Source organism: Furipterus horrens, unplaced genomic scaffold (genome assembly GCF_987537825.1).
Source record: "Furipterus horrens unplaced genomic scaffold, mFurHor1.1.pri manual_scaffold_2, whole genome shotgun sequence".
Classification (NCBI taxonomy): Eukaryota; Metazoa; Chordata; class Mammalia; order Chiroptera; family Furipteridae; genus Furipterus; species Furipterus horrens.
This window is the reverse complement of record NW_028327172.1, coordinates 194,332,507-194,356,419: the sequence shown is the minus strand read 5'-3', so window position 1 is coordinate 194,356,419 and position 23,913 is coordinate 194,332,507. Positions and strand designations below refer to the sequence as shown.

The window sequence follows — 23,913 nt, the reverse complement described above, 5'->3', positions numbered from 1 at the left end:
ATAGCGTTCTACTAACTCACTTTATTAATACTGAGCACCTGAGTAGAAGCTACCCCAAAAAGCCAGTGAAAATTATCTAGGCATGAAGATACCATCTAGGTAGTGGTAGAGAGTATAGCAAAAAGCCAAAGAAACAAGGGACTCTACTCGTTGCAATTAGGTTTCAGTAAAAGGTGGTCTTAAGTTTCAAGTTTGGTAAGGAAGTAAACCAGAGGGTCACAGCTAAGGTGCAGAGAGGGAGCTTAAAATTAACTATATGATTTTTAAAAGAAAACTATAAACATTGCCCTTGAGTCCATAAAATTGCCTATTAAATAAGCACAGAATGTGGGAAGATATATCTTAAAAGCAGCATGAATGAGGCTTATAAATTTGAGTTAACCATAAAATTCAGGGACAATGGTGTGATTCAACTGCAAACCTTCCCCTTCCTTGGGGAAAAGAAACTTAATTCTAACTTGAGGTAAATTCTTATACATATGGTACATGGAATGAGAATGTCCGTGATCCAGCTATGTTTTATGCAAACTAGATTGAGCATGGAATCCTATCATTAGTCCCAGGTACCCTACAAAAGACTTTTTTAAAAAAATAATTTTATTTATTAATAATTTATTTGTTTGTTTATTTTATTTTTAGAGAGAGGGGAAAGGAGAAAGAGAGGGAGAGAAACATCACTGTGTGGTTGCCTCTCACTCACACCCCCAGCTGGGGACCTAACGTGCAACCTAGTCATGTGCCCTGACTGGGAATCGAACCAGCGACACTTTGCTCGCAGGCTGACGCTCAATCCACTGAGCCACAGCAGCCAGGGCCTACAAAAGACTTTTATTGAACTGCAGCAAGTTCAAAGGAGAATGATTACATAGCTCAAAGTGTCTACTTTAAGCCTTTATTTTAGATTTTTGCATCTTTTAAAACAGCCTTGTTCTTATTAATTTACCTTGTAATAAATGTTTTAAATTTATAAAAGCTCTTTATAAAAGGAACTTTTACGTAGGAAACACTCCTTTTATCACTTTGCATATGGAAATTATATGAAGACTTCCTTTGAAAACTTGGTTCTGCTGCTAATATTTCTTATCAAAGATACTATTTAAGGTGTTGGACTAAATGGAACCATTATTTTTTCCTTCCTGTCCTTTGATTAATTGTACACACACATATAATTGGATGTATATTATATATAATAGGACCTATAGATACATTGGCGTGTCTGCAATAGCCAGTACTGGTAGGGCACCAATGAGTAGAATATGTTAATTTGGGATATGTATGAATGACGAATATTTATATCACATCTGGCCATGATTTCACAAATTAAAATGTATTTGTAGTGCAAGTTTTGTATTTTGACCCACTAGTGTTCATATTTATATCTCACCTGACTGTGCTCATGTCACATCTCATCTCAAAATCTTCTACAGGCTCTCTGTCTCATTCAGAATACAACCCGAAACCCTTGCAATAGCCCCAACCATGCTGCATGATCTGGCTCCACACTCTCCCTCACATCCTACACTCTCTCTGTCACTCACCCTGCCGGCCCAGCTGGCCTCCTTGCTTTATTGCAGACATGCTGAACAAGCCTTGGGCCCTTAGTACATATGATTCCCTTTACCTCACCGTCTCTTCCCTCACATATCTCCATGTCTGGTTTCCTAACTTCACTTATGTGTTTGTTCAAATGTCACCTTATCTGAGAGATCTCCCCCTAACTCTCTACCATTAATAAATTCAGTTTTTCTTAATAGCATTAACAATACCCAAAATATTTCTGTTTCCCAACTAAAATATTAGCTCCATGAGGGCAGAGCCCTTATCTGTTATGTTCTGTTGAGTAAATGAACAAATGAACCTGCCTTAGTTTCCTGATGATGATTCATCAATAGATAGTGGTATCAAATATAACTGCAATAAAAATATCACAAATCTGAATTAATGGGGGAAAGGAATAAAAATGCTTTCTCAAATATATTTTAAATCCATATTATTGAAAAATGTTTTAAATATGGGAATTGTACACTTTGTGTAGTTTTTAATAATTTCCCACTATGTGACCTCAAAACATTGCCTCTAAAATATTTTTAAAGTATATTTTATTGATTATGTTGTTACAGTAGTCCCATATTTTTCCCTTTGCTCGCCTCCGCCCAGTACCCCCTTCCCTTCAGCAATCCCACACCCCTTAGTTCATGTCCATGGGTCATGCATGTAAGTTCTTTGGCTTCACCCTTTCCTATATTATTCGTAACTTCCCCCTGCCTATTTTTACCAACCATTTATGCTTCTTAATCCCTGCACCATTTCCCCATTTCTCCCCCACCCCCCTCCCAGCTGATAACTCTCCAAATGATCCCCATACCTATGATTCTGTTCCTATTCTGGTTTGCTTAGTTAGATTTTGTTTATATTTTTTAGATTCAGTTGTTGATACTTGTGATTTGTTGTCATTTCAATGTTCATAATTTTGATCTTCTTTTTCTTAAGTAAGTCCCTTTGACATTTCATATAATAATGGCTTGGTGATGATGAACTCCTTTAGCTTTACCTTGTCTGGGAAGCACTTCATCTGCCCTTCCATTGTAAATGATAGCTTTGCTGGATAGAGTACTCTTGGTTGTGGGTCCTTGCTTTTCATCACTTTGAATACTTCTTGCTGGTCTCTTCTTGCCTGCAAAGCTTCCTTTGAGAAATCAGCTAATAGTCTTATAAGCACCCCTTTGTAGGTAACTCTGCTTTTCTCCTGCTGCTTTTAAGATTCTCTTCATCTTTAACTTTTGACATTTAAGTATGATGTGTCTTGGTGTAGTCCTGTTTGGATTTAGATTGTTTGGGACTCTCTGTGCTTCCTGGACTTGTATGTCTATTTTCTTTGCCAAATTTGGGGAGTTTTCCTTCATTATTTTTTTCACATAAGCTTTCAGTTTCTTGCTCTTCTTCTTCTCCTCCGGCACCCCTATGATTTGGATGTTGGCATGTTTAAAGTTGCCCCAGAGGTTCCTATGCCTCTCCTCATGTTTTTCAATTCTTGCTTCTTCATTCTGCACTTGTGTTCCAAATCTTTAATTTGAACTCTGGTTTCCTTCCCTTCACCATTGGTTTTGTGTGGATTTTCCTTTGTTTCATTTAGCATAGCCTTCACTTCTTCCCTTATGCATTTGCCATACTTAAGCATATCTGTCAAGCCTGTGAGCATCTTTATCACCAGTGTTTTGAACTCTATGTCTGTTAGGTTGGCTATGTCCTCATCACTTAATTCTCCCACTGGAACCTTGATCCATTCCCTCTTTTGGGCCATATTTCTCTGTTTCCTCATCTTGACAGGTTCCTGCGTTTGTTTGCCTCTGTATCTTAACTAGAGCTTTCACACCTGTTACGTTGTAAGGGACGGAGCCTTAGGTATTCGTCAGTACAGGCGACCTGTTTCACCACGTTGTGGCGCTGTATATGGGGGAGGGGTCTGAAAGGGAACAATGCCATTTGCTCAGCGCTTGCCTCTTTCCAGGTACCTCTCCCAATTCTGTATGGGCCTGACGCCTCTCTAGCTGCTGCCCTGGCCATTGTTCCCAGAGTAGGTGGGTCTGCAGACATTCTAGGACTGTGGGGGCCCGCTAGTAAGCGGACTCTGCTGAGAGAGTGGCAGCCTCTTCCTCTGCCCCAACCCCCAATGGTTTGCACAGTCAGAAGCAATGACGCTTTATTTTTCCTGGCGCTGGGACCATGAGTTGTGTGGTCTGGTCTACTGCTGGGAGCACTCCCCAGGTGTCCCTCCCTAGTTTTTAAAATGTGTGACCATGCTTTCCGCCAGCTTGCTATTGCCACCGCTGCTTCCACCGCCACACTGTGTCTTCTCCGCCCCTTCTACCTGTCTGGATGAGTATTTCTTCTTTATTTCTTCAATTATTGGACTTCCATGCAGCTCTATTTTCTGGAACTTCGGTTGTCTCTAGTTGAGGTAGTTGTATTCCTTCTTAGTTGTGGAGAGAGATGCAGCGTGTCTGTCTAGGCCTGCATCTTGGCTGGAAGTCTGCCTCTAAAACTTTTAAGACCAGAGTTGTAGTGCTATTTCTTCCACTCACTCACCTGCCAATATACTAAGAAGAGCTGTGAATAAACCAGATATCCATATTATAAAGTTTTGGTTTAGTTAAATTTGCATGTTTAAGATTTATTGTACTTACATTTCAGTTAAAATGCCATTCTTAAGTGAGTATTTTTTCCTGTCTCCTTGTAGGTGTGGCTGTATTGGAAGGTCCCATGTATGCAGTCGGAGGGCATGATGGCTGGAGCTATCTGAATACAGTGGAAAGATGGGACCCTCAGGCTCGCCAGTGGAACTTTGTTGCCGCTATGTCCACCCCCAGGAGCACAGTCGGTGTGGCAGTACTAAGTGGAAAGTAAGGAAATACTTAAAGTTCTATTTGAAACACAATAAACTAAATTTATCATGCTGTGTCATATCCAACTTAAAAACATACATAAATAAATCACAAAAAAGAAATACTTAGTGATGTAAACAAATTTTCAAAGATGGAGGTGTAGGTAAACATGGGTCTCCTCCTTGCACAACCACATCAAAATTACAACTAAATTACAACTAATTATGGATAACTGAGAAATTGAGTTGAATGAAAGCCCAACAACTACACAACTAAAGAAACCACATCAATCCAGAAGGGTAGGAGACATGGGGACGTGGAGATGTGGGGACACAGAACAGGCAGGTCCACAAACCCATGTGTAGTAGATATAAATTTGGGAGGGATATCTTGGGAGCAAGGGGTTGCAGTCCCACACTAGGCCCCCAAGCCCAGGGTTCCATTTCCTGGAAGATAAGCCCCCATAACTTCTGGCTGCAAAACGAGCATGGATTGAGTTGGTGGAAAAGTTTCTGGAGTCCCAAGATGTTCCTCTTGAAGAACCCAGACATGAACTTAGACTCACTCCCTATGAGCTCCAGCACCACTGGGGTAGCAGCTTGAAAGGCACTAGTGGCATATGGGGAGGAACTGAAGTGTCTGACATCAGGGCTTACACTTTGCCTAGCCCTGGCGTTTACCTGGGCCTCTGCCCCACACAATTATGGCTTGCCCCCAGCCCTTCTATCTCTGACTAAGCAGCCTCAGGACCAGCACTAGCAGCAGCCAGCTTTGGATCACAGTTTGGCTCTACCCAGCACAAGAAGCAGCGAGCTGCAGATTGCTTTGTAGTTCACACTGGGTGTCCCTAGGCATAACACAGGTGGTGGCTGGTCCTGACCTGTACCACTGAGGAGACCCCAGAGCCTGTGTACCCAGTGGACAGCTACAGACAACCTCAGAGCACCACCACCTTGCCCTGGCACAGCTGTTCCTCCACAGAGGGTGAAGGTTGGTGGTCAGTGGTCACAGCCAGTTCTTCAGCTTACTGACCTGGGTAAATCCCTCCCATAGACCTGCCAACAGCAATCAATGCTCAACTACAAGAGAAGGGTTTACTCAGCCCACACAAAGGTGCACCTCCTATACCCAGTTTGGGTGATAGGGGAGGCTATGCTACTGGACCCTACAGTCCACTCTTCCAAGACAGGGAATCATAGAGGCTCTACCTAATACACAGAAACAAGTACAGGGAGGCTGTCAAAATGAGGAGGCAAAGAAACATGGGCAATTGAAAAAAAAAATTAAAACTCCAGAAAAAGAACTAAAGAAAATGGAGATGAATAATCTGTGAGGTGCAAAATTCAAAATACTGGTTATAAGAATGTTCATGGAACTCAGTGAGTACTTCAACAGCATAAAAAAATGCCAAGCAGAAATGAATGAAGCCAAGAGTCAAATCAATGATATGGAGCATAAAGAAACAAAAAACAACCAAGCAGAACAGCAAGAAGAAGAAAGAATCCAAAAAAAATGATAGTGTAAGGAGTCTCTGGGACAACTTCAAGTGTTCCAACATTTGCATCATAATGGTGCCAGAAGGAGAACAGAAAGAGTAAGGAATTGGAAATCTATTTGAAAAAATAATGGGAGAAAACTTCCCTGATTTGGTAAAGGAAGTAAACATGCAACTCCAGGAAGCACAGAGTTCCAAACAGTTGGACCCAAAGAGGCCCACACCAAGACACATCATAATTAAAATGCCAAAGGTTAAAGATAAAGAGAGAGTCTTAAAAGCAGCAAGAGAAAAGCAGTTACCTACAGGGGAGTTCCCCTAAGTCTGTCAACCAATTTCTCAAAAGAAACACTGCAGGCTAGAAGGGACTGGCAAGAAATAATCAAAGTCATGAGAACCAGGGACCTGTAGCTAAGATTTCTCTCCCCAGCAAAGCTATCATTTTAGAATCAAAGGGCATATAAAGAGCTTCCCAGACAAGAAAAAACTAAAGGACTTCATCATCACTAAACCATTATTATAGGAAACATTAAAGGAACCTATTTAAGAAAAAGATCAAAACTATGAATAATAAAATGGCAGTAAACACATACCTATTAACAACTGAATCTAAAAAACTAAGCAAACAAAAAGAACAGAGAGACGATCAGGGATACAGAGAGCATTTTTGACGGTGCCAGGTGGGAGAGGGCTATGGCTGAATGGGTGAAAGGTGAGGGGATTAAGAAGTACAAAAAGGTAGTTACAGAATAGTCTTGGGGATGTAAACTAAAGTATAGGAAGTGGAGTAGCCAAAGAACTTATACGCATGTTCCATCCCATGGACATGAACAATGGTGGGGAGATTGCCTAAGGGAGTGGCAGGTGCTGGGTAGAGGGTGACAGATGGGGGAAAATTCAGGCAAGTGTAACAGCACAATCAATAAAATATTTTTAAAACAAAATTTTTAAATACTCTCTTTTATAAGAAACTAAATATAACCATCTCTACAGTAAGTTGAAGTGGGCAGCTTTTCTGAGACTATCCTGCTGCCCCTTAGCTGCAGTGGTGCTCAGGTCACCCCAAGAAGAGTGTGTGTTCTCATCAACCAGCATTTTGCTAAGCTTGCTCTAACAAGGTAGCAATGTTTTAAACTATTTTGTTGGTTTCCAGTATTAGGTACATAGTCAGAATCAGGAAAAAAATAGAAACTATGTTGTTTGAAAATAAAGCATGCTGCTGGTTGAAAATTTTTAATCATGCATCTTCTCTCTATCATTCTTTTGTGATTTAGAACAAATCATTTCTTCATACCTCAGTTTTTAAAATCTATAAAATGAAAAGCCTGGATTAACTACCGTTTTTGTTATTTTAATTTATGTTACAGTGCTTCCTGATCAAAACGTAGTTGTTTCTTTAGGGAAGACCTGTTTCAATGTCTTACAAGTTTCATTCTGTATCTTAAAAATTTTTAAATGTTAAAATTTTTCTTTCTACCATGTTTGACAGAAAGAAACTTTATTTAAACTTCCAATTGCTCAGGCTACTTTTAAGCTTACAAATATTTTTGGCAATAGAATCTCTCTTTCTAATGAAATCTTATGGAAACCTCGTTACTTAAGGCAAACAGAGGTTCAAATTTGTTATAAGCTTTAAATTTATTATAAGTTCAAGTTTATAATATTTACTTATTATAAATTTTAATGTAGAAGAATAAATCTGTTTTAAAGATTATTTCTATGTTTTGTTTTGGTAGTCCAGTGTGAAAAAAATCCTAATTCACAAAAAAGCTGAAAATAGTTACTTTAACTACTAGAGCAATTTAATTGGAATCTCAGGAAACTTCAGTTAAATTGTTCAAGTAGTTTGCAGACAGGAGAAAAGTTTTTTTCTAAGTTTAATCTCAAATAGTATCTACCCACTGTTGGCATTCTTGATCATAATTTTACAAGTCAGGTAAGACATAATTATAAAAGTTAGGCAAAGCCTAAATCTTACATTTTAAAATATTTAGTACAAAACTATCACAATTTGACATACTATTTCTTTTTTTATTGTAATAGGTACTGTCATAAGAAGGAAAGATGAGTTCTGAATTTTGCATGGTATTTAATTAAGCCAGCTGATATTTTTGAAAATTAAAACTACTTTTTAAAACTTGAGTGGGTCCCCAAAAATGGTTCATTTGAAATTCAAGTCCTCAGAATCCTGTTCTTAGAATACAGTTTGAAGACCATTGCTTGAGATAATGATTCTTCAGAAGTGTAATCAATGCAATTTAGCCATTAATATTAGCATAGACTAAATGTTGTTTATACATCTGCCATTTCCTAAAAATGCAATTTTCTAAAAGAATGAAAATAGAGACAGAATTAATTTTCCCCTCAAACACTTATGCTGTATTTACTGTGTGTAAGGTATTGTTTAAAATACTTGAAATATGATCATTAGTAATCATCTGAGGCAGGACTTCTAGATGTTATGTATGATAAAATTCAGGCAGGTGGAGGTTAAATAACTTGTCCTCAATCACAAATGGTAAGTGATAAGTGGCAGGACCAGGGTTCAAACCCAGAGAATCTGGCTTCAGAGTTCATGCACTTTTCATAGTGAAGACCCATGAATTCATTGTGAATAGCGTAAGGTGCCTTGAAGCCTGTTGCAGAATGTGTGCACGTGTGAGTATGTGTGCATGTATTTTTAATTAATGATATTTTCTAACTGTTGATGCTTTCTGATATTCTGTGATCAGTATTTAGATAATTATTCCATCAAGTATTGATTAAAGATTAAAATAGTTTAACATTAAGAATAGTAACACAACTTCTGGCCAAGATGGAGGCCTAGATAGACACGCTGCATCTCCCTCCACAACTAAGAAAGAATACAACTATCTCAAAACTAGAGACAACCAAAGTTCAGAAAATCGAGCTTCAGGGAAGTCCAACAAACAAAGATATAAAGAAATACTCATCCAGACAGGTAGGAGGGGCAGAGAGGACATGATGTGGTGGCGGCAGCAGCAGCAGTGGCAGGGGCAGGCCGGCAGAAAGTGCAGTCACACATTTTAAGAAGTCAGGAGGGACACCTGGGGAGCACTCCCAGGCACCAGACCAGACCACACAGCTCACAGTTACAGCACTGGGGACAATAAAGCCTCATTGCTTTGGCCTGTGAAAACCAGTGGGAGCTGGGGCAGAGAAGAGGCTGCCACTCTCTCAGCAGAGTCCAGTTGTTTAAAGGGCCCCATGGTCTTAGAACATCCGCAGACCCCCCGATTCTGGAAACGACAGCAAGGGCAACAGCTGGAGAGACGCCAGGCCCATACAGAAGTGGGAGAAGTACCTGGAAAAGGGGTGAGTGCTAAGCAAACAGCAATGTTCCCTCTCAGACTCCTCCTCCATATACAGCGCCACAACGTGGTGAAACAGGTCGCTCTGTACTGACGAATGCCTAAGGCTCCGCCCCTTACAACGTAACAGGTGCGACAGCTCTACCTAAGACACAGAGGCAAACACAGGAGCCTGTCAAGATGAGGAAACGGAGAAGTATTGCCCAAAAGGGGGAACAGATTAAGGTTCCAGTGTGAGAACTAAGCGATGAGGAGATAGCCAACCTAACAGACATAGTGCTCAAAACACTGGTTATAGAGATGCTCACAGCTTGACAGATATGCTTAAGTATGGCAAATGCATAAGGGAAGAAGTGAAGGCTATGCTCAATGAAACAAAGGAAAATCCACACAAAACCAATGGTGAAGAGAAGGAAACCGGGGTTCAAATCAATGATTTGGAACATAAGGAAGAAAAAAACAGTCAACCAGTACAGAACGAGGAAACAAGAATTTTAAAAAATGAGGAGAGGTTTAGGAGCCTCTGGGACAACTTTAAACATTTCAACATCCTAATCATATGGGTGCCAGAAGGAGAAGAGGAAGAGCAAGAAATCAAAAGCTTATATGAAAAAATAATGAAGGAAAACTCCCCAAATTTGGTGAAAGAAATAGACATACAAGTCCAGGAAGCACAGAGAGTCCCAAACAATCTAGACCCAAACAGAACCACACCAAGACACATCATAATCAAAATGCCAAATGTTCAAGACAAAGAGAGAATCTTAAAAGCAGCAAGAGAAAGCAAAGAGTTACTACAAAGGGGAGCCTATAAGACTATCAGCTGATTTCTCAAAAGAAGCTTTTCAGGCAAGAAGGGACCAGCAAGAAGTATTCAAAGTGATGAAAAGCAAGGACCTACAAGCAAGAGTACTCTATCCAGCAAAGCTATCATTCAATGGAAGGGCAGATGAAGTGCTTCCCAGACAAGGTAAAGCTAAAGGAGTTCATCATCACCAAGCCATTATTATATGAAATGTCAAAGGGACTTACTTAAGAAAAAGAAGATCAAAATTATGAACATTAAAATGACAACAAACTCACAGCTATCAACAACTGAATCTAAAAAATATAAACAAAATCTAACTAAGCAAACCAGAATAGGAACAGAATCATAGGTATGGGGATCATTTGGAGGGTTATCAGCTGGGAGGTAGGTGGAAGGGGGAGAAATGGGGAAATGGTACAGGGACTAAGAAACATAATTGGTTGGTACAAAACTGACAGGGGAAGTTAAGAATAATACAGGAAAGGGTGAAGCCAAAGAACTTATATGCATGACCCATGGACATGAACTATAGGGGGTGGGATTGCTGGAGGGAAGGGGGGGTGTAGGGAAGAGGGGAGTAAAGGGAAAAGAAATTGGGACAGCTGTAACAACATCATAAAATATACCAAAAAAAAAGAATAGTAACACAAAAAGTGGTTTTTAACAGATAAAAAAGTTTCAAATAAATTTAAATGTTCATATTACAATATAGCTTAAGCTTACAACAAGGTATTGCTACAACCTTATATTGCTGTTTAAAATATGGTCAACCTCTTATTTAAAAACCTGCTTGAGTGTCATGGTGTACTTTAAATTATAAATTAAAATTATGAAAATTCATCTTTATAATATGTATATTACCCAAATATAAATACTTAGTGTTTTAATGGGCAGAAAATTGGTAGTTTAAATATTATTTCTTGAGACTGTAACAATAGTTAAATATTATCTAAAGTCTATAAATTACAACTGTATGATCTTTAGTATTAGCAATGAACTGAATTTATTACTCTTTTAAAAAACCTAATAGAAAAATATCTATAAAGAGCTTCCCAAGTAAAAAGTAGGTACAAGAAGATTTTGTGCTTAATAAAAAATACTTGAATCTTCAAATATTTAAAGTACTTTACATATATTTAGAGTAAAAGACTTTCAAATTAGTATTATATGTTAATTGATAATGAATTTAAATTGATCAAGGGAACATTTAGCTCATTAACATACCACATTTATTTTAGATAACTTACAGTATCTTTATCTGCAGTAATTTAAATTAATGGAGGATCACTGTTTATATATAGTAAATATTAATTTATATACCATTGTTTCAAGCTATACTTTTATTCTCCTATTTTATTACTACAAGTACATCCCAGATAAGTGCTCATTGTACAGTTGCTCATTATTGTAAGTCTGTATCCTGATTCTGCTTCTTCGTGGGTAACCCCATTCAAGTTTCTTAATCTCCATGAGTCCCAATGTCTTCAGCTGTGAAACAGTGATACAAATGGCTTCTCATAGCATCGTTGTGATAATTAAATAAATACATGTAAAATGCCTTACCTGTGATAGGTGCTGAAAGGTTAGTTTCTTTCCTTTATAACAAAGTCCTATCTTAGTTATTTAGGAAATAAGGCATGGTTTATTTATATACCATATGTTCTATATTCTAAAATACATTTCAACATCTCTAAAAATGCAATGGCATCTTACAATTAAGGGTGATGTATCAGACAGATGTCAAACAGATGGCATCTGTGAAACAGCTGTCATTGCTTTCATGTGAGCTTGTTTTCTTTCTTATGTGTGTGTAGTGATATCTGATATATACATATATATTGTACATATGTCATTTAATTGATAGCATATCACCTTCCTAATGAAACATAAACTGACACTGTGTCTTATAACTGATGGCACTTTAAATTCAAAGAAAGACCGTTAAGAATGACCTCTTTGTCTTAAGCATAGATATCTTCTTTATCATTTTGCTTGTTCTTTTTACAGACTTTATGCAGTTGGTGGTCGTGATGGAAGTTCTTGTCTCAAGTCAGTAGAGTGTTTTGATCCTCATACAAATAAGTGGACACTCTGTGCACAAATGTCAAAAAGGAGAGGGGGAGTAGGAGTGACCACCTGGAATGGATTGCTGTATGCTATTGGAGGACATGATGCTCCAGCATCCAACTTGACTTCAAGACTCTCAGACTGTGTGGAGAGGTAATTTCTTATGAAGGAGAACTAGGAATAAAAAAGAACAAGTATAGGCCTCTGACACTTTCAGAAAAACTAGTAATTCTTTACTGATCATCCACCATATGCAGTTTTCCTTAGGAGCTTTGTAAATACTGGATTATCTGCTCTAGCCATCTCTCTGTCTCCTCAGAGCCTCTCTAGGTTCTGCTTTCATAACTACCTACTTAAACTGACCTTAGAATTGGTAATATAATTTATTAATTGAATCAGAAGAAAAACATTCATTGTATACCATTTTGTACTGGATGTTGTACCTAATAAAAGAAAAGGAGCTTTGTGAATTTCAGAGATAATGAATTAGAGGCCGGAGGCTGAATAAGTGAAAAGGAGCAGGGCATTTCTAACATATTTGGATATAAAATGAAATAATAAAATAAAAGGCTCATGAGGTTTAGAAGTTTTATCAAGTCATCCAGACTGGCCTCATGAAATCCAAGTGTGCAGCCAGGTAAAGAAACGTAACATCAGTGGAAGATTTAGACAGTAGTTCAGACTCCACCTTTTGTGCTCATTGTAGTTCAAGGAATAGAGAACATTGAGTGGATTTAGGAAAGCCAATAGGAGCATGTATGAATGCTCCAAAGCAGAAAGGAATATGACTCATTCAGAAACTCAAAGGCAGCCGCTGTAGTCACAGAATACAGAGTGATGGAGAGAGTGGCAGGAAAGGAGGAAGACTGGGATGGAGGTAGGGGCAGGTCATGTAAAGTATCGAGGTTTTATTAAGAATTTTGGCGACTTCCGGTCAAGGAGGAGGCATAGGTAGACATGCTTCACCTCCTTGTGCAACCACAGACAATTACAACTAAACCTCAAAACAAATAACACCCAGAAGTATCAGAAAATTGAACTGTAATTGAAGTCCGACAACCAAGGATTTAAAGAAGCCACACTTATCCTGACAGGGAGGAGTGGAGATGTGAAGATGGGCAGAGAGACGAGGAGACATGGTGTAGCACAGAGAGGTGGCAGCAGCGGCAGAGTAGGAATCCCACATTCATGTGTGGTAGATACAAATCAGGAGGGATACCTTGGAAACAAGCGATAATAGCCACAGGCAGGACGACATAGCCCAGGATCCCAGAACCAGGAAAATGAATCCTCATAACTTCTAGCTGTAAAACAGGTGGGGGGTTGGGGTAGCAGAAAACTGCCAGATTATCAGGAGACTCCTCTTATGGGGCCCAATAGTCCTAGAATGTAAGCAAACCCACCCACTCGGATTCAGCACCACAGCAACAGCTGTAAGGGCGCCAGTTGCATACGGGGAGTGGTGAAACGAAGTGACTAGAAACAGAGTGAGTGCCAGGCAAAACTCCAGAAGTCAGGCAGTGGCACTGTCTCCTATCTGAGGCCTCCCCCCAACACAGAACCACAAAGCAACGAAGCCAGTTGCCCTTCCATGGCAATTACCTAAGGCTCTGCCTCACACAAATTACAGGTGCTTTTCTATTATACAATAGGCCACACTACTAAGACAGGGAGTCAAAGCAGCTCTACCTAACACACAGAAACAAACAGGGAGGTCACCAAATTGAGGAGACAAAGAAATATCGCCCAAACAAAAGAACAGAACGAAACCCCAGAAAAAATACTAAACAAAACGGAGGTGACTGACCTTCAGATGCAGAGTTCAAAACACTGGTGATCAGATGCTCAAAGTACTCACTGACTATGGCAACAACATAAGGGAAGAAATGAAGGTTATTCTAAGTGAAATAAAGAAAAATATACAGGCAACCAACAGGGAAGGGAAGGAAGCCAGGATTCAAATAAATGATTTGGAGCATAAGGAAGAAATAAGCATTCTACCAGAACAGCAAGAGACAAGAATCAAAAAAAAACAAGGATAGTATAAGAAGCCTCTGGGACCTCTCCAAAAGTACCAATATCCGAATCATAGGGATGACAGAAGGAGAAGAGGAAGAGCAAGAAATTGAAAACTTATTTGAAAAAATAATGAAAGAAAATTTCCCTAAATTGAGAAGGAAATAGACATACAAGTCCAGGAAACACAGAATCCCAAACAAGTTGGACCCAAAGAGGACTACACCAAGACACATAATTAAAATGCCAAAGGTTAGAGCTAGAGAACCTTCAAAGCAACAAGAGAAGAGCAGAGCTACCTACAAAAGAGTTCCCATGACTATCAGCTGATTTCTCAAAAGAAATTTTGCAAGCAAGAAAGGGCTGGCAAGAATAATTCAAAGTGATGAAAAGCAAAGACCTACAACCTAGATTACTCTTTCCAGCAAAGCTACCCTTTAGAATGGAAAGACAAATGAAGTGCTTCCTAGCTGGATAAAGCTAAAGGAGTTCATCATCACCAGGCCATTATTACATGAAATGTTAACGGGGCTTATTTAAGAAAAAGAAGATCAAAACTATGAACAATTAAAATGGCAACAAATTCACAACTGTCAACAACTGAATCTAAAAACACAAACTAAGCAAACAACAAGAACAGGAACGGAATCATAGATATGGAGATCATTTGAAGGGTTATCAGCTGGAATGGGGATTAGGAAGTGTAATTGGTAGGTACAAAATGGACAAGAGGATGTCAAGAATAGTAAAAGAAAATGGAGAAGCCAAAGAACTTATATGCATGACCCATGGACATGAACTAAGGTTGGGGGTGGGGATTGCCAGAGGGAAGAGGAGTACTGGGTGGAGGGGGACAAAGAGGGGAAAATTGGAACAACTGTTAAGCATAATCAATAAAGTATATTTGTTAAAAAGAATTTTGTAGTTTTAGAACAATGGGAATATAATGTATATATGTGTGTTATTTAATAAATTAGAAATAACTAAAAGAAGAATAAAAAGTAAAGTTGCTGGGATAATAATTGCTTTCTGTGAAATAAGCAGAGTTGGATTTTTGTGTATGTGTTTTTTTGTTTTGTTTTGTTTTGTTTTGTTTTTTGTAGAAAGAAGTAATGTTACACCTGCATTTAACCTGCACTGGGGAGAAACTAATTCAGACTATGCTTATTGAATATTATAATCCAGGAAAGGATTATGGAAGTTTTTATGCACTTTGCCCCATAAATTACCACAGGTTCAGTGTTGTACTGCACACAGTGAAAAGTTATTCATTGATATGAGACAGTAGAAACAATATAGACATCTAAGCATGTATCTGATCTTAGGTACACAGCTTTAGACAGTTCTAGTAAACATACTTCATGAAGGTCCACAAATGAACAGCTACCATGGTTGAAGCTATAAGTTATCCTATATAGATCTGCATGTATTGATTTTCTCAGATTTTCAGTAGGCAATCTAAAACCTTAAAGCAGTTTTCAGTATTTTCCTTAGCATGTGTGAAAAGTTCTAGTGTTACACATCTGCTAAATGAATCTGTAATGTTGTAAGTTAAAAGTTTTCAGGAAAACATTGATACTGTTCTCTGAATTATGTCCAAATGTACTTTATATAGCAGATAATAAGACAAATGATAAGCTTAGAGAACAAAACTTTTTACAGAAAATATTGTGAGAATGAGGTCAACTCCAGTTCTAAAATTTTCTTTCAGATATGATCCCAAAACAGATATGTGGACTGCAGTGGCCTCTATGAGCATCAGCAGAGATGCGGTGGGGGTCTGTTTACTTGGAGATAAATTATATGCTGTTGGAGGGTATGATGGACAGACTTATCTTAATACAGTGGAGGCTTATGATCCCCAGACAAATGAGTGGACCCAGGTATGTCATTTCATTTTTCATTATTCCACTTACTCTGTTTTTTTGTTTTTTGTTTTTAATTTAAGTATAGTTGATATACAGTCTTATATTGGTTATTTAGTTTCAGTTGTACAATATAGTGATTGGACATTTTTATACCTTACAATGTGATCACCTCACTAATTCAAGTTATCATCTGTCATTGTGTGAATTTATCACAATATTATTGACTATTCCCCTTTTCTTTTTCATCCATACCCTCTCCCTTCTGGTAACAACCATCATTTTCATCTCTACTTATGAGTCTGTTTTTGTTTTGTTCATTTGCTTATTTTTGTTTTGTTTTTAGACTCCACATGTAAGGGAAATCATACAATATTTGTCATTCTCTGCCTAACTTATTTTACTGAGCATAATATCCTCTAGATCCACCTATGTTGTCACAAGTGACAAGATTCATTCTTTCTTGTTGTTGCATAATATTCCATTATATATATATATATATATATATATATATATATATATATATATATATATATATATCATCACATCTTCTTTTCCATTCTTCTATCAGAGATACTTAAGTTACTTTCATATCTTGGCTGTTGTAAATAATTCTGCAGTTAACATGGGTTGCATATATCTCTTCAAATTAGGTTTTCTCTCTCTCTCTCTCTCTCTCTCTCTCTCTCTTTTTTGTTTTTGGATAAGTATCCAGAAGTAAAATTGCTGGATCATATGGTATATGTTTTTAGTTTTTTGAGGCATCCCAAATACCGTTTTCCATAGGGTCTGCACCAGTTTTCACTCCCACCAACAGTGCACAATGATATATCCAATAAAGACTTGACATCCTAGCCCTGGCTGCTGTGGCTCAATGGATTGAGTGTTGGCCTGCGAACCAAGTGTCACTGGTTCGATTCCCAGTCAGGGCACATGCCTGGGTTGCAGGCCAGGTCCCCAGTTGGGGGCGTTTGAGAGGCACCCACACATTGATGTTTTTCTCCTTCTCTTTCTCCTTTCCCCTCTCTCTAAAAACAAATAAAATCTTAAAAAAAAAAAAAGAAGACTTGCTATCCTATATATATAAAAGAAACTCCATAACAAAAACAACAACAATCTGATTGAAAAATGGGCAGAGGACACAAAAAGACATATCTCCAAAGAAGACATACAAATAGCCAACATACATATGAAAAGATGTTCAATATCACTAATCATCATGGAAATGCAAATCAAAACCACAGTGAGAACCACCTCACACCAGTCAGAATGGCTGTCATCAAAAAGTCAACAAATAACATATGTTGGCGAGGATGTGGAGAAAAGGGAAACCTCATGCACTTACTCGGTTTTTGTTAAAACAATTCTTTTGGTAAAACATATCCTCTCAATTTTGTCCAGTATCAAAATATATAGCATCAACATGATAAAGTCATCTCTTAATTAAATATAAGAAAACAAGAGGAAATGTTTAATTTTATAACATAAATAAAATCCAAAATTACCTTTAAAGAGTAAGTTAATACTACTCAAATTATTAGTAGTTAGTCTGCCACCATTTGCTTGCTGGGAAATTGATGAGATGTTGTAGCATTGCTAGAGCTGGTAGAACCACAGGAGGGCTCTAAGAAAAGGAGGGGAGACTGTGGAAAACTAGAAACAAAGACAGTAGTCAGAAAAATTTGAGCTGCTTACCCATACATGACCAATAACTTTTAAATACTCGAGTCATTGATATTTGGTAGCAGATCAAATGGCTGGTCATAACCTAATTAAGATGATAATCCTAAATTACATTAACAAGTAAGAAATTTGACCTGGCAAGTTTATTAACAGAAAGCGTTCCAACAGTGCCTATTTCTGGGAGGGCCTAGCACTTCTAGGAATGATCTCATCACCAATAACAGGATCAGGACTTTTGTGCCCCAATTCAGTATATAGTTCATAAAAGACATTCAAATGTTTAACTGAGCCAAAACTTACAACCTCAACTGTCATAAAACTTAACTACTTAGGTAGGTATGGTCTGCCTGTGTAAGGAGGGAACCACAACGTAGAGTGGTTGACAGGAAGTGTCCCATGGTACAGGCAGTGAGTGGTAGGGAAAATCAAAGAGAAAAAAGAAAAATGTTATTGAGAGGGCTTCAGTGAGATAAAGTTGGATTTAAGCAAAGCCTTTGTGTATCCCATTCAAAAAGGTAGGAGGAACCTTGTGAAAACATGGAAGAAATAGCACTGAAGCCGGACTATGTGGGCTACATTGAGGCAGTGCAGCTGGTTGTAAGGATCCGTGCCTGAGAAGAGTAGGAGTTCTTATTGGAGAGAAAGTTTGGGGTCAGGATGGATGTCTGTGAAGGTCCAGCTAGAGAGTTTGGTATGAGAAGCCAGTGGAGACTTTGAACCAAGAGAGTGATACAGTAATAAAAAGTTCACGTGGCAACAGTTGGGGACAGGATAAATTGGGTCAGGGACAGAACAAGTGAAGGTTTGAGTGAGAGCTACAGGCTTTCATTAGAAATTACGTGATTACCTCCCATCGTCCTTCTACCATGGCAGGAGCAGTTGTGAATGATAACCAGGGAGCCCAAAACAAGACAGAAGAATCTCTTTCTCAGCTGTACTTGATTTAAGCCCTTAGGCCAGTTATAAGGAAATCTATTGGCCAGTATTTGAGCCTTGTTATTACAGATAATTAACACTTTATGCTGAAACACTCTGTATCAAAACTAATAGTCTATGACCACATAGCTATTTTACATGGATGCTACCTCTATTACTATTTTAAAGCACCTAAAAGTGAATTTAGAACCATAGTATCTGAAAAATTAATATTTTCATTCAGTGTTCCAACAAATAGATGAGAGCACATTTGTGCAGGAAACGAAATGAGATTACTAACTCTTAAGCCACTACCCACTCTACTACCAGCCTTGACCAAAAGCAGGTGTCTGCATTGTATTTAATAAATTCTCTAAGCTAAACTTTCTAGCTGGTTGTCCTGACAACATGTACATTAACAGTGTGGAGACTTAGTGTATTGGGTGTTTTGAGAAAAGTTGCTAATTACAAACAGATGCTTTGATTTAAGTGACTTAGAGGTCACTCCTGGAATATTATAAGTAGATGATGGCATTAAAATAGATTATTTGTTCAAGAAGATATAACAGTGATCAGAACAACTGACTCAGATAGAGAATAACTGAGAATTCTCTTATAATTGAAGTCTGATGTGTTTTTAAAATCCTCTCCTTGGTACAAAGCAAACTTTCTTAGTACTTTATATTAGTTACTCTTTCCTAAATGCTAATGTTTTATTTCTCTTAGGTCAAATGATTGGATTCTTACTATGTTCAAAGTAGTCCTTCTTTGAAAATTATTCTTCCTACACTTATTTTCTCTATTAATTGCCTAGCATCTAGGGTACCTTTTTTTAATGAAAATAAATGTGAGATTTAAGAGTTGTTCCTTATCCATAATGAGTTTATCTTCCTTCACTTAGCACCCCACACTTCTCTGTCACTGTCATAGAGTTTGTTCATGAGGTTTGTTTCCACTACTAGGGAGTTGAATAGATTGTATTGATTATTCATTTACTCTGCTAAAAAAGCATTGGAATGGATTTAGACTTTTCAGTTACGCACAGAGCAGGGAGCCAGTAAGTGGGAAGTTACTGTTTCCTCTGGAGTAAGCAGATCTCAGGCCTGCAGTTACTCTCTCTGAGATAATACTTCTCTTACAGGGCCTCTCAAGATATTACTTTATGTTTTCTCCACATTGCTCACAAAGTTGCTTTTAAATACTCAGCATTTCCTCACATCTATGTTGTACATCATTGTGCCCAAAACTGTGCTTCATGTAGAACAATTCCTGAGCTATTAAAACACCTTTTTCACAATATATATAAATATTGAATTATATTGTACACCTGCAATTAATATAATGTTATGTGTGAATTGTGTATCAATTAATAAAAGAGAAAAAATCACCTTTAAAGAAAAGTGAATCGTCGGCAGCCGTCCGTCTCGAGAGACGATGGTGTAGCTTCTTAAGAGTCTATCTGCACCGCCGAGAATGGCTGTGCAATCCGACTCGGGAGTGACACGGTATCTGTCTCCTCCCGTGTTGAATCGACATCTTACGATGACGCTGGAGTGTCCTCTCCAGTGAAGCTGAAGCTACAGAGCCTGGGCAGGGTGATATGGAGGGTCTGCTGTTGCCCATGCAGCAGACCCCCCCTCTCTTCGCAGCTGAAGGGTCCAAGGGAAAGACGGAGTCAATACAGCTTGGCTTCAGGTGCGCCGCAGGAGTTGCCGGTGTTGACTACAACGTCAAACCGCCTTAGGGACTCCGGCTCCGGATTTTCTGTCGGGGTTTACTCCCTTAGCCTTTCCCCTGAAGAGGTATGCCGCAAGGCAGCGGAGGTTTTTTGGAGTCAGAGTTTTCCTTCTCTGATGTGCCCTGACTGGAAGATCGAACCAGCGACACTTAGCTCGCAGGCCGACGCTCAATCCACTGAGCCAAACCAGCCAGGGCTAAGAAAAGTGAATAACACATAATTATGTGATGTGCCCATGTGATATGGGGTGTCTGTGACAGTTTGACATCAGGAGTGGGGTTTGGGAGAAGGGACCGGGCCGGCAGTAAGCCTGGGGCAGCAGCTCTGCCAGCAAGCGTGGGCCGTTTCAGTGTTTCACCAACTTGTCTAGTGTTATCAACATTTTTACCTACAACTCCAACATGTATGTCTTCTTGTTTCTTCTAGGTTGCTCCACTGTGCCTAGGAAGAGCTGGGGCTTGCGTTGTGACTGTAAAATTATAATTTAGTGCTTTGGTTTCTAAATGAAGATATCCTCTTCTTTTATGAATTTAGAACCTTTATCCTACTATCGATGGGTACATTTTTAGTAAATTTACAGTGCCACATTCCTGGGCACAAAGTGCCTGCTCTGAAAGTGAAGATTTTAAAACAAAGGAGGATGAACCAGGATTACATACTTTCATGTCTTAGTAAACCAAAACTATAGCTGGTAATTATGAACATATATTTCACATATAAAATATGAGAACAGACACACTGTTCCTAAACACAGCCCTATGTTAATTGGGAATTTCATTTCTTAATAATCAAGCACATTTTATTCACTTTATCCATATTTCTTTTATTACAGTGCAAACACACCAGAATAAAACTTGTAATATTATCCTTCTTATCATACATGAGTTACAGTAATTTTTATTCATTTGTTTACTTGTTTGTTTAACCACAACTGCTCTTTTTTTGGAAAGAAAGAGGTAAAACTGTTATTATTTGTAAATAACATGGTACTGTACATAGGCAATCCTAAACACTCTACCAAAATTGTACTAAAACTGATAAATGAATTCAGTAAAGTAGAAGGGTACAAAATTAATATTCAGAAATAGGTTGCATTTTTATACACCAACAATAAACTATCAGACAAGAAAACTACAAAAACAATCCCATTTACAATTACATCAAAAAATATCTAAGAAAAATTTAACCAAGGGGGTAAAAGACCTGTACTCAGAAAATTATAAGATCCTGAAAAAAAATAATGAAAGAAGTTATAAATAAGTGGAAGCATATACTGTGTTCCTAGATAAAAAGAACTGACATCATTAAAATGTTCATACTATCCAGAACAATCTAGAGTCAACATAATTGCTATCAAAATACCAAAGGTGGAGTGGCGTCCGCGACGGCAGTGCCGAGGCAGCCGCGAGCGCTCCGCTCTGTGTCAGCCAGCCGCGGAGGCTCAAGAACTAGGAGTTAGGGATGCGCGCGCTGGTCCTTCCGCTGCTGCCGCCTCCCGGACCCTAAGGCGCCGGGTCCGGGGGAGCCGGTGGGGGCGGGCGAGCGTGCGAGCGGGCCGTGGGGAGGGTGGGGAATGGCGCGGACCCCGGGACCGGCTCCGCTGTGTCCCGTAGGCGGCAAAGCACAACTTTCCTTCGCTTCTCCACCCGGGGGCCGGCCTCCTGCTGCCGCCCCCGACGCCACCGCCGCCGCTGCTGCTGCTCTTCTCTCGGCTCTGTGGTGGGTGAACCTCGGCGGCTGGTGTGGGCTGAGGGAGGCGCGACCCAGGGTCCTGGCGCCGTGGTCGGGCAGGCGCGGGCCTCTCTCCCCAGCCGTTAGGCGGTTGCGTTCCGTGGTTGGCTGTGCGAGCGGGTGCCGCGGACTTTGGAAACTTTTCGCCGCGCCCGGGGCGAGGCCGGGACCGGGCCGGGACCAGGCCCACGAGTGCGACACCGGCCGCCCTCCTCCACAGCCGCGCAGCTGGCCGCGCTGACGGCCCGGGTGCGTGGGTGCTGCTTTCTGCCCGGATTCCTCCGTGGGTGCCCCGGAGACCGTTATTTCCTCGCTAATTGGAGCCGGAAGCCGAGAGCGCGGACTTCTGGTCTAAGGTGCTGGGAAGCACGTTTGTCGCCTCCCTTTTCCTCAGTGAAACTTGAGCTGTTAGCCCAAACACCTTTGGGGCCAGAGTCCGACGGAATGAAGAAGCCTTCGGGTCCACCTCCCTGTTCCTTCCACCCTGGAGAAGGTACCATGTTAGCCCACCCTGCAGCATCCCCTACAGTCAGTTTCTGCCGCTCCTCCGGCCTGGTTCTGCCCTGGCTGCCTCTGGATGCCTTTGTATTGAGCCCGTCGCTGCTTTCGTTTGTGGGACGTCTCTCATACTGCCAGTGTTTAGTTTTGCAAACACTATTTGTCCTCAGGCCTTCGATTTATGTGTTAAATACTGATGGCATCGATTGTGCCCAGGTCTTCTGATCACAACAAACCCCGTGGCACTTCCCCATCTCTTCCCTGGTGCTTATGGTACAGTTTTCCTGTCACATTTGGGAGCTAGTCTCTTTGTAAGTTCTGTTCCTAGGTACTAGAGACTCAAAACCTACTCGTTAAGGATTGTATAAAAAATTATCTTTCATACAAGAGAGGTGGACGTAAGTGATCATTAACAGAAGGCGATGATTTGACAAAATAAGGCCACCAGTCTTTGGGGAGTGGCTCTACTTGCCCTTGGGTAATACCGAAACGCCTTAGGACGGACGTTATTCATTCGAAGACTCTTACTTGCTTTGGTATCAGAACGGAAGTCTTCATCCTCTGATGTAGGCCATGAATTGTCAATGCCAGGGTTTCTGGAATGCCTGTTCAAAGAGTCTTCTTCAGACTTCTCACTCACTGTCCTTGAATTTGTTTGTGTTGATACTTGTTTTCGAAATTCCAGTAGATCAAGACTTTTGCTACTTTCGAAACCCGTTTTAGATCTCCTTTCTTCCGTATTTTCACAACTTAGTTGATGATTGCTTTCCAACTGATGGACTCTTGCACCTATGTTTACTAAAAATTCCACCATTTTCTCTCTGTGTTCACACTTAGCAAGTGAAAGTGATGTGAGGCCCTCTTTGGTATCAGAACGGAAGTCTTCATCCTCTGATGTAGGCCATGAATTGTCAGCGCCAGGGTTGCTGGAATGCCTCTTCAAAGGGTCTTCTTCAGACTTCTCACTCACTGTCCTTGAATTTGTTTGTGTTGATACTTGTTTTTGAAATTCCAGTAGATCAAGACTTTTGCTACTTTCGAAACCCGTTTTAGATCTCCTTTCTTCCGTATTTTCACAACTTAGTTGATGATTGCTGACTTCCCTCGACATGCTCCCCACACCTAGTCATAGTGTTACTGATGCTGACAAGCATGAGGTAGGCACGAAGTTAAATGCTAGATAATCTTACACACAACCAGCCTTGAAGGATACATTAGGATTCTCTTTTTCATATCAGGAACATATCTTTCCAACTGAGGGACTTTTGCATCTCTGTTTTCTAAAAATTCCACCATTTTCTCTTTGTGTTCACGCTTAGCAAGTGAAAGTGGTGTGAGGCCCTCCTTGTTTCTTGCTTCAATGTCTGCATTATGTGCAAGCAG

At 39.7% G+C, this 23,913-nt stretch overlaps 1 protein-coding gene across 2 annotated transcripts in view; it reads left to right on the top strand.

The window, feature by feature from the left end:
• The window catches only part of LOC150020233 (kelch-like protein 5), a 105,915-nt gene extending 84,774 nt beyond the window's left edge, over positions 1-21,141 (top strand). Inside the window, exons 12-15 of one of the 2 annotated variants that reach the window (XM_090266983.1) lie at positions 4,238-4,400; positions 12,025-12,237; positions 15,812-15,983; positions 20,728-21,141. In XM_090266983.1, coding sequence (XP_090123109.1) covers positions 4,238-4,400; positions 12,025-12,237; positions 15,812-15,983; positions 20,728-20,784 — 605 coding nt within the window. In that variant the 3' untranslated portion in view covers positions 20,785-21,141. The remainder of the gene's footprint in view (positions 1-4,237; positions 4,401-12,024; positions 12,238-15,811; positions 15,984-20,727) is intronic. The other variant, XM_090266984.1, reaches the window with a different exon arrangement.
• The last annotated feature ends 2,772 nt before the right edge of the window (positions 21,142-23,913 follow it).